This window comes from Diorhabda sublineata, chromosome X (assembly GCF_026230105.1).
Source record: "Diorhabda sublineata isolate icDioSubl1.1 chromosome X, icDioSubl1.1, whole genome shotgun sequence".
NCBI lineage: Eukaryota > Metazoa > Arthropoda > Insecta > Coleoptera > Chrysomelidae > Diorhabda > Diorhabda sublineata.
The window spans coordinates 5362946-5374665 of record NC_079485.1 but is presented as its reverse complement, the minus strand read 5'-3'; the positions used below and the strand labels follow the sequence as shown (position 1 = coordinate 5374665).

The following is an 11720-nucleotide window of genomic DNA, read 5'->3' as shown; positions in this document are numbered from 1 at the left end:
AACGCTGTATAAAATTCAATTAAAATATATCTCAATCAGTTTCCCTTCTTAAGTTGATATTTGAAAGTGTTCGACGACGAAATGTTGCAATGAATTTTTTTTGTTTTATAAAATTTTGTACAGAAAAAAATCTTTTTCTGGAAAAAAAAATAATGAATGTCACAAACAAAAATTAACATAACATTTGTTTACTGAAATATACAATAGACAGTGTGAATCGACTAATATCATTTTAATATGGTTTTAATGGTGAAAATTATTTCCATTTCATTGTCTGTTTAAACAGATCTTCTTGATAGAGTTGTAATTTCATCGTTTGAATATTCATTTTTATGATTTCTTCTCACTTCTGTAATTTACATATATTGAGGAAACTTTACAAAGGAAAAAACTGAACAAAAGTAAATGAATAAATCTTGTGCTTTGTTTATATTTCTAATAGACATTAAATGGAAGATATTTATCAAGAATGTTTTTTACTTCTTCATACTGACGGGGAGTTGTTCCAAAACTAAATGCATCATTAATATCTAAATATAGAAGAGTTGATGGTTGTGTAGTCGGCCAAATATCGTTCTGAAAATCTGCATTTTGTTGTGGAGTGGGATTTCTACAAAATAAACAGTAACAGTAATCAGTAATTGAATATTCAAGACTATTTCGTATATGTTATACTGAGAATATCAATGAACAATAATTTTTTATGAAGTAAGTGTAAAGAGAATATGAATATTTTTCGACCTCTCCAATCCTTGGACATAGTGTCCTGTTTCTAGCTTAATAATTTAACATAAATCATATATTTGAAATCGGATTAAAACAATTTAAAAAATAAATAACTTCAAACGTTATTGTTGCAGTTAAATAATGGAACCACTTACTGATCATTTATAAAATTGGTCCACAATTTCAATAACACCTTTCTATTGGTTTCACTAGTAACTAGAGCGGAACTTGAAGGAGTATCCCAGAAATATACTAAATCTAATCCATGTCCTGTACCTACAAATACAATCGAAAGTTTAAATAGGTATCAGATTTTATATTTTTTGTAAAAAACTTTACAAATCAGACAAATTTCTGGAAAAATATCAAATAGACATCTATGGAATAAATTATGAAATCCATGTAGCATTGTAACCAACTTTTCACAATTTGTGATTCAACCTCACACAGTTCTCCTGCCCTTTTGTATATATTGCTTATTTTTATATTATGGCTCGTTTTGTTTTTGTATTCATGTTGTGTATACCTCTTTCACTGCTCCATTATTACTAGATGAAGCTAACTTTATTCACTATCATCTAAACTGAGAGAAGTGGTTTAAAGACCCCGCTTTGGGTTTTGGTTAGCCCAAACATAGACTTTTCGGTCGAAGTTCGGCAAATTAAACTTGGTTGATTGGTATCGGAGTTTAAACTGGTAATTTAAAAGTAAAGCTTTCAGTGGGTCTACGAATTCGCAAGTTTGTCTTCTCTTATTAACGACAACTACGGAAACCATTCTCAATGTGATCAATCATTTATATAATTTCAGTTATTATGGTTCGTATTGAGGTTTGATATTATTTGCGATATCCAATATTAAAAAAAAATAGGGGAAATATAATGATAAATCAGTAAACGTAATACATTATTGATTAATCTTTCATATAACTATGAATGTACATAGGTCATCAATTACCTGATACTTCATGTAATACTCCAGAATCATCACTCCATCCAGCATCACTTCCCATCTGAAAATAATAGTTGTTTTATAATTGAATATCAATATTTGCAGCCATAAATGAGACTGAAAATAATCTAACTAGTTGCTACATTTTACTACCTGAAGTAATGAATAAAAAATCTTCAGATGGAATATATAATATTCAGATGGATAATGATTTATCCAGTCAACTACAGAGTTCATATTCTACTTTTAGTGGGAATCAATAACTGCAAACTAACTGATAGAGGGTAGGTAAATAGGTAGCACAGAAAAAAAAGTTAGTTCAGAAATTAAGATACGGAAAGGAGAAAATTACAACTGAACAAACTAAGCTGAGAGGGGCACTAGAGTGCTGCTTGATTTTTAATCTTCACAACCACATATGAAAGTTAATCAAAAGCTCATCCACAGTTCAATGAGACACCTAGTTCTAGAGCTTAACAAAATAATATCTACAAAATACGAGGTATAGACACAATGTAAGCTCCTTTTCTATTTCTATCAGCAGCAGCGGTCAACCAGAATAAATTTACACTATTTTCAGACCTCTGCTGTCGACGTGTTTTATGTAGGGTTTTCTTCCTTTATGATGCCAGCTTTAATTGGAAGGGCCGCCGCTTGTGAAATCAAATCTGTGATTCGTTTTCTGAATGGAAAGAATGAAGGACGTGATCAAGTGCACGATGAATAACGATGTGGACGCCCGTCTTTGGTTACTGATGAACTGGTTCACGCAAATGAAGAGAAGCTTAGGCAAAACCGTTAGTTTATAATTAGTGCTCTTCTTATGGAACTTCTACAAATCAATAATTAATGAAATTGTTACTGAAAAACAATGAAGACGGTGGTGTTTTTCTTTTTCGAATAGTTACGGGGACGAAGCTTGGGTGACTTACGATACCCCAAAAATTGTACTGTCATGAGGTGTTGTTCTAATTTACTAATTTATTTAAACTGTTTTTCAACGGTGGGTTAGATTTCTACATACTGTCTTTTACTCACTTAATTTTTTACTTACACTTACACAAGATTGAACTTACTTATATAATAATTAACTTATCATCATATAATCAACTATTCCCTACTTTTATAAGTACATCTGTAATTTATTCAACTGCACCGTTTACTTTTCTATTCCGTTTCGATCTCTATGACTTTCTGTCATAGAGTTCATAACATTATTTTCCAGGATAATGCCCGAACTTACATTGTGAACGAGACAGGAATTTGGCTGGGACGTGTTTGATCATCCTCCGTACGAACCTCGCTCCTAGTGATTTTTACCTTCTCTTAGACCTAAAATCTTTTCTCAGAGGTCAACTATGACGAGCTGAAAGAAATTGTTACCGTATAGTTGAAAACGCCACGCTATTTTGGAAGCTATATAGAAAATTAGTTTAACAGTTGTGGTGTTTGGTGGTAGTGTACAATAAGCATTTTTTCTGTATCTGTAGATGTTTTTTTATATAACCAAACTAGCAGAGAAGTGCATTCTATTATTTTCTATTATCTTCAGTTCCACACTACATCCGTACTAATGCCTTTTAACAAGATATGGACATGTATGCACCTCCTCCTTGATGTCTGTTTTGAATCCCGAATGGATGAAGACTTTGAAAAATTATAAAATGACTTCTTACAGATACAAAAAAGATGAGTTCCCATCACTAGCCAGTTCAGAAATTATATCACACTCTATCCATGAAATGATGTTAAGGGATATTTATGAGATCAACTGTTTAATTTAAACTCTAAGGGTTCAGAGTGGCCGCGACACAAATTACTTATAGAAATGCTCAGAAAGTAATAAGGTTGATACGAAAGTTTCAAACAACAATCATTCATTCACCATTATTTCCACCTTGAATTATTTATTAATCTAAAATAATAGTGGAAAAGCACAATCCTCAAAATAGATTACAGAAGAATTTCAATCAATTACTACATATTTCTACAATGTGTTTGTATAAATATTCACTTATCTTTATTTAAACTGCTTTGTACTTGATAACCAACCGAAATTGCTCCTGCACCTTGTCCTCCTAATACAATGTGGTTGGGATTCCCACCAAACAAGTGAATATTCTCAAATACCTATTTTATAGCTAAATGTTGATCCTTCAGCCCCAAATCCTAGAGTTAATAAACATTGTTATGGTAGATTTTTCGTGAAAGCCTTATGTAAATCGACCACATTTCAGTTTTATTTAGAATCGGGATCGAATAATCATAATATTCATGGAGAAACTATGAGGAAGTAAAATCAGAACTAGAACTTTGACGATCAGATATTTCTGGCTTTTCGATGTTGGACTTGGAGTACCTGCCCTTCTGATATGGATAATCTTGGAGTAAGATGGTTTTTAGAGTACTAGAAAATGTTAGGAATCACAGGAAAAAGAGAGAAAACACGGCGACATAGTTTGGATGGAAACATTATATACTTCAACGCGACACTGAATCTTTCAAATATATCTTTACTAAAGAGAAAATAACGAGAAAAGAGAGTGGTGGACTCATCACATGTATATGTACTTTGAATGAACTGAATATGAACATTACTATCAAAAATATGCCCTCGAAACTATGGGATATGTATTGAACGACGTTTTAAGCAAAGTTATGATAATAGTTCTATTAGAAATTTTCCGTTACCAATTTACCGTTACCATAAAATATTTTGGATTACACTGATCTATAGCACCTGAACTTTCAAAAAACGAACCACCGTGGATCCATAGATATATACTGGTAAGGATGACTCTGAATTAGGTTTCTAAAATAAAATTCACAATCATTAATGCTAACCGGCGGAAATTTTGTTTGAAATGATAGGTGAGAGCTCGCTTTTTTTTAGTGGGTAATGATTCGTTTTCTGCGATTAGTTTCCCGGTCTTTTTCTAACACTTCCGGCAAACAAATGCTGGTGTACCATTCACAATTGAACGTTCTTCGTTGCTCTAATGGAACGGTTGCGTTATGTCCAGTTACAGTTATTTGCATCAATGTCTCATACAGTCGACTATTGTTTAGTTTCGTATTCTTATGCATAGAGCCATAATTCGTATACTATAACGACCTTATAGACGTCTTAACGCGATTGAATTTTTGTTAAATTATACGGTATCCAACGCGAATAAATCTTTCTGACAGCCAAATGTTCATTTCATGCAATATTCAATGTATACGAGTGGAACTAGTGCCTAAATTTCACGGTATGTTATATGACGATCTTGCTAACAGCCGATTTTGGACGAACTTCATGAAATTAATTCTGTAGAGATTTAATTCTACATGATTCCATATGACAATACGGTCTGAGTACGTTCACCATCAAAAATGTCAATGGTTATTTATATATTATGTTCTTATATATTAATAAACCCAATATTGAAGCAGCCGTTTTATAGTAGAACAAATGTTTAATCGATTCCATTTCCCATTCTAGACACTCAAAATCTGGAAACCCAACAGTTTTGGAGATGAAAATAGATCTAAAAACTAGTTCTTTTTACTTATTCCTTCAAAATCACAGTTGTTGTTTCAATCTTAAACGTTATATACTTTTTTAAATTCCAATAGACATTCTGTTGACCACCAGTAAATAATTTTTTCCATAAAATTCTTCATCATTTTAAATGCAGTAAGCCCAAAAATCTTAATATTATATCTATATTTCAATCTCATTTCAGGAGTACTTTTTAAACATTTTGTATAAAAAAAACATGCACAACTAACCACTGGAGAATCAATATTGAGAACTAAGCAATCTTCTGTTTCTGTTAGTTCTTTGAATTTGCCATTATAAGATGATTGTGATGTATGCATTTGAGAACTGGTTTAGGAGGCTGGAATTCCAAATAATTAAAAGGGCAGTAGTCAAGGAATATTGGTCAAGAACATATCATATAGAGGGTGTATTATCTAGTTTTAATTCAGCTTAAGAAACTATGATGAAATTTTTGTTGCGTGGTAAATAATGAAGAACAGTTTCCAAAACTCTCACATTTGGTAATAATTTATAATCAATAATTACTTACTTTAAACCTCTGTTCACCAATTGGTGGTTGAGCATAAGGAACATATTGGAAAGCATAAAAATCATATCCATTTTGACTTTTCATAATGTGTCCATGTATCTTGCCTATTGGACTTACTAATTGAACTATAAGGTCATCATCCTCAACAGTTCCATTTTCTTTTGGAACGATTGCAGAGTTAGTGTATAGAAATAAATTGTTTAATGAGATTTCCATTCACTTTCAATTGATCCTATAGAATCGACTTTGGACAACATTGTTGAGGTATTACACTGAACAAGCTCATAGGAAGGAAACTGAGTTTATTTGTTCAGATTCACTGATGAATTTCAAACATTAATAGTACATCCTCAAGTTCATCACTCACCTCTTGCAATGCTGTAAACAAAAATGGTAATAACACTAATGTATTAATATGTAATCTCGTCATTATAACTACCGTTACTACTAAATATAATTTTGCAAATATCTATATTTGTTCATCATTGTTTTTTATGTATCAGATGAGTATCAGCAAGTTCAAGCATTAGATAAATTGATAAATGCTATCGAGAAATATTTACCATAATTAAATTCAAGCTAATCTAAAAAGATAAATTTGTTGTTTTTTTATTTTTTTACAGTGTTTCCGTGTTGGTTCGAGTACTATCATTATTATTATAATAGGTATTCCAGAATTGCTTTTTCCAACTCATAAACTATTTGGTACTAATAACTAAATTTTTGTCTTCAGATCTTAACTTTTTTGAAATTGAATATTGACACTATCAGGGTGGGGAGTTCTGGTATAACTCTTGTGGTCAAAAAATGTACTTCTCGAATACACTTAAATTATATTCCTGTAGTTTTCAATGAAATTTTTGCAATTATTTGATCTTTCAATTAACTTGCAAATATATGCATACCATTTCAAATATTTCTTATACGAAAATTCAAATTGGAGATATAATCCTTGTTCGACATTTTCATCCATTTCATACATTAAATTACTTGATAATGTAATAAAACGAAAAGCTTCTTAAACTTCGCTTGAATATGAAGAAACTATTTATTGACAAAGAAAATTTGAAATCCATGTAAAAAGCTGACCTTGTGATTATAAACTTATTTCCAACCATTGTACATTCGTTCATCTTCTACCTCAAATTTTTCCTACATTTAAAAATGGTATTGTATAATATTATTCAAATAATTTTTAATTGAATTGAAGTATTCATTCAATAAGATCATTTATATCTCCGGAGTGAATACTATTCATAGCGCGCATATTTTTTTTCCATTGTTTATAAATTAAACGAAAAATAAATTAAATAAATAAATTAAACGAAATTATTGGAGTGAATATTACTAAAATAAGAAATATGTGAGTTTAGTATTAAAGCCATACTGATTTTCATATTTGATTATTCGAAGATGGTAGAAGAAAAATAATTAACATTTTCATTTAAGCGATTAATCGTTTATTTTCTTGGAGAACCTGTTAAGTTGAAGCTTAATCGGAACAAAAATCTTGATAATGTTGAATGAATCATATGATACCACAATTTTACGGGACTGACTCAATAAGGTAGATGATAATCAAATTACTGTTACTTTGTTACAAAGTTAATTATATTTGAATACCAGGTTAATTACAAATTTACAAAAAAATACAATAGTTTGACAGGTCTGTTTTTAAACTGTCTTCGAAGGTATTAAGAGTTCGAGGCAAAATGGAACGTTGACAGCGTGTGTGATTCAACTGATTTAAGTTATGCATTGTGGTGGTATATCTTACTCTGTCATGTGACAGTTGCCGATACCAACTTTCTCCTTTCGAATGCAACCCCTGTATATTTTTTGAATTCTTGAGGAAATTCTAGACATAATTGATATGTCTAAATGTAATTCCTATACATATATGCAGATTTATTACAATAATTAACGCAAAAAAATTATTTTATATCGCTATTCTACACCCAAAAATAAAAAAAAAACAAAAATAATAATAATGTCAACTCAGGAGATGTTCAAAATACTCGCCGTGAACGTCTTGCATCATGCTAATCTGATATAGGAATGTTGTCTAACATTACGCAAAATCTCAGGCGTGGCTGATCTACTCTCAAGCGTGATTCGTATTTTGAAGTCATCTGAGTCTTGTAAATAATACTTTCGTCATATCTTCTTATAAAGAAATCCAATTACGTGTGATCATGTTTGCCGTTCTATCGATCTGCATCTCCCTATCCCTTATTTGGGATAAAAAAGGTTCGGATACTGACTGACATTGATTTGGTAATGAGGCGGTGCTCCATCTTGCTGGAACCATATTATATTCGCAGGGACTTGTGAGCTTATCGGATCACGACATAAGTTTGTCATAGTTGGTACGGCATTATTTTGGTGTAGTTTCTCCATTGAAGTAGCCATCAATAGAAAAGTGACCTTCGATATGATATCAAACAATTCCTGCCGAAACATTAAGATTTCTTTTCTCATCCAGAGAGGATTCTCATTAGACCATTAGCGGCAATTTTAACGATTAACATGATCGTGTAAACGTGTTCTCATCAGAAAACAAAACATCTTCTAATTTGATCACATTGTTATCTAACATTTCCATAAGTTATTCATAAAAAAACGTTCTTCTATACAAATAGTCTTGACATAATCAAGCTCGCGAAACTGCCTTTCTATTTTGCTAGTTGTTCCTTGGGATGTAGGCAGCAAATTTGGAAGAGGTTCGTGAAATAATGGTTATTTTCTGTATTCCTGTTAATGAAACATTTTTCTGATATTATCACGTACAATTAATGAAATTCAAACGACAAGAGCACTTATTCTGATCACCATAGTTATAAAGGCTATCAACAAGTTGCTAAAGCTATGAGTTTTAAACCAAAATAAAACTTTGTTCGTATTCTTTTGAATTGATACCAGAAAAAGGAACGCAGGAAGAGTTTTTGCTCACTTTCTCGGTATAAAGAGCTAAATGCGAAATAAGTATTTAGTGTAATGTAGCGTGAAATAAAATAATTTTTATAATATATAAGAAATAATTCATGTTAATTTTAAAAAAAAAAATCTGAATTTCCGGAACAATTTGAAAAAGGTATAGGACATTGTACATTAATTATGTCTAGAATTTTATCCAGAATACAAAAAATATACAAGGGTTGCATTTAAAACAAGAAAGTTGGTATTGGCCACTACCAGATGACACACCCAGTATAGACGCCCTCATTTATTTATTAAAAAATTTATTCCATTACGATATTTCACATCGTATAGTTCAAGATAAACACTGTAGTCACATATTGAAGGACGTTATTGGCAAAAATACCATTAAATTGGTGGTTCCTTTTTTAGAACTTATCGCCCAAGTTTCATAGGATAAAACAGACATCGGCATTGTAGTAGTATCACAGAAATGTGTTGCCAAAGAACAAAACATGAATTTTAGTGATGCACTTACCTTATGTTTGAAATGATTAAAGGGAAAGTAAATTATATTAAGTTTTCTAAGGCTAAGATTAGACGAAAAAACAAATAAAATCAGAATACATAACCAAACAGGTCGTGTAGAATATGACTTTTATATTAAAAAAATTACCAACTGCAAAGGAAATAGCTTCCTCTCTAGAACCTGATTAGAATATCAAAACGTATTTTGCTTCATACACAACATGTAATGAACTTCAAATGTTTAGAAATTAAAAAGACTAGTACCCTTATTGAATTGAACATTATAGGGTGCTGCAAATCTGAAAAAAGGTAAAGAAATATATAATACATGTGAAACCTAGTTACATGTACATAACATGTACATAACACCATAATAAAATGAACATTCTCTTCTTCAAATACATTAGTTAAATAACTTGAATTGATCTCAAATTAAGAATAATCCCAAAAGTATGTATTTGTTCAAAAAATATTCAGATATTTTAATTCATTATTGTGACTTAAGTACGCTTTTTAAATAAAAATGATATATTAGAAACAAAAAATACATCCATTTCATGTAAGTGTCTCAAGTTTCAAGAGGACTTGCAGATTCACAAACAAACAAACAAAAAAGCGCAGGAGAAGAAAATATAATAAACTTCATCCCTTTCTAGATGTTTTGTCGGTAGTTTCAAACTATTGACCGAAGAAATGCTGAAAATATTAAATTTGGTGAATTTCGATATTAAAATTCGAGTGAAAAAACCTCAGCTCAGTGTCATAAAGACAAATATATCAAATTTTTAGTGAAAGCAAGAGCTCGTGAAGAAGACATAATTATAATTCGAGTTAAGTCCAAGAGAACTTGTATGGACCAATTCCAAGCAAAATAACTTTACAGCAGTGAGGGATATATCACTAGGTCAACAAGTCGCGGTCTAGGACTAAAAGCAAAAGGGCACAGCAGCGTTTCCTGTTTTTGTATTTATCATTACGATATACCAACTACATAATAGGTTACTTGCATGGTTTCAAACAAACAATAGTTTTGGATAGTTTATGTACAAGTTTTGCAATATATATTTTTTAATTCTTTGATAGATATTTATAGAAAAAGAAATTATTGAAAATTCAAACATTTCGTAGGTAGTTTAAACATTTTAGTAAAGCCGCCATATTGCCTGACGTCATAGGTATAAAATTAACATTGAACATATTATACAAAGTAAATATGTCAGTTATTCTCTCGGTTATTCTAAATGAAGTGCTATTTTTAAACTTTGATTAATCTAAAAAACGGTATATAAATCGTGTTTTGTGTCAGGATGTAAAAATACCACTACCAAAACACCTGATAATGTTTTTTCTATGATGCCAAGTAATATAAAACAAAAATGGTTTGAAAGTGTTGGTCGTTTTGACGATCCTGCGAGATGTAATTATTTTTGTTGCCAAGATCATTTGAATGTAAGTGAAATTCAAATTTAATTTTTATTATTTAATATTTTATAGTTATTGAGTTTATTATACTTTTAATTTTTAACGTGTTTATGTGATAATGTAAGAACTCAACCCATAAAAGGTTTATTCAGTTTATTCTTATATATAGAAAAATGTTTTATTTATACGTACGAATAAATGAAATCTGAATTATATCAGCACACGCTACGTTACCGGCAACGATAATCTTGTGATCATCAAGCAGACAACTGCTCAATGTTTTTTATTAAATCTATGAGGTCACAACTGGAAACCAATGAGATTCGTTTTGTATTGTAGTTAAAAATTTGAAATTCTAACGATTTTCAATTAAATGTTTATATATTAATTTTTCACTACTAATTAAATATTTTATTTTCTGACATTATTTTATATCAAGAACTTATTAAATAAACTAAAAAATAAATACTTTCTGAAAAATGCAAGTACTCTATTGTTTTAATGTGAATTTGAAATAAGGTACATTTCAATTTTCCACCTAAGGAGTAACTGGTGCGGTTTGATTTGGCCTAGTACCCTAAATCCGGCACTGCCTTACAGTAAATGATAAAATGTGTTGATCATATAGTGAAAGAAGAGCATAATATGTGGAATGATGATAACTTCATTATAATTACTATCTTAGGTATACCTCTAGGCCAATATACTAATGAATCTGGAGATACCATAGATATCTCAGATTAGAACATAGCTAATGTTAATATTTATACTATATAGAAATATTTCTCTCAACGTCAATTTGAATATTGAATTTTGAATTCTATGAGTTTAAAAATTTTTAGAAACTTTAATAATATCAAAAATCACCGGAAATATGAATTAATTATTTCCCAGACGATGAATACATAAGTATTCGAAAGCTCGGAAAATATATCAAGTTATATAAGTTACTCCAATTTTTTAGTCGGGAGATTAACCAAACATTTTATTTGATTTGCTTGCCATTCGTATTATTATCGCTAATATTATTTCTTTCTAGTTTTAATAGAAAACACTCAGTTTATATGTGATTGTTAGACGCCGAAATGACTTACTGCT

At 30.4% G+C, this 11720-nt stretch overlaps 1 protein-coding gene across 1 annotated transcript; it reads right to left on the bottom strand.

Moving 5' to 3' along the window:
• Positions 1-402: 402 nt before the first annotated feature.
• Positions 403-6181, bottom strand: LOC130451435 (uncharacterized). Its single transcript, XM_056790448.1, has 4 exons — positions 5754-6181; positions 1684-1738; positions 882-1002; positions 403-610 (listed from the first exon to the last, which is right to left on the bottom strand). Exons 1-4 carry the CDS (start codon positions 5967-5969, stop codon positions 436-438), a joined length of 567 nt encoding a protein of 188 aa, XP_056646426.1. The 5' UTR covers positions 5970-6181; the 3' UTR covers positions 403-435.
• Positions 6182-11720: the final 5539 nt, after the last annotated feature.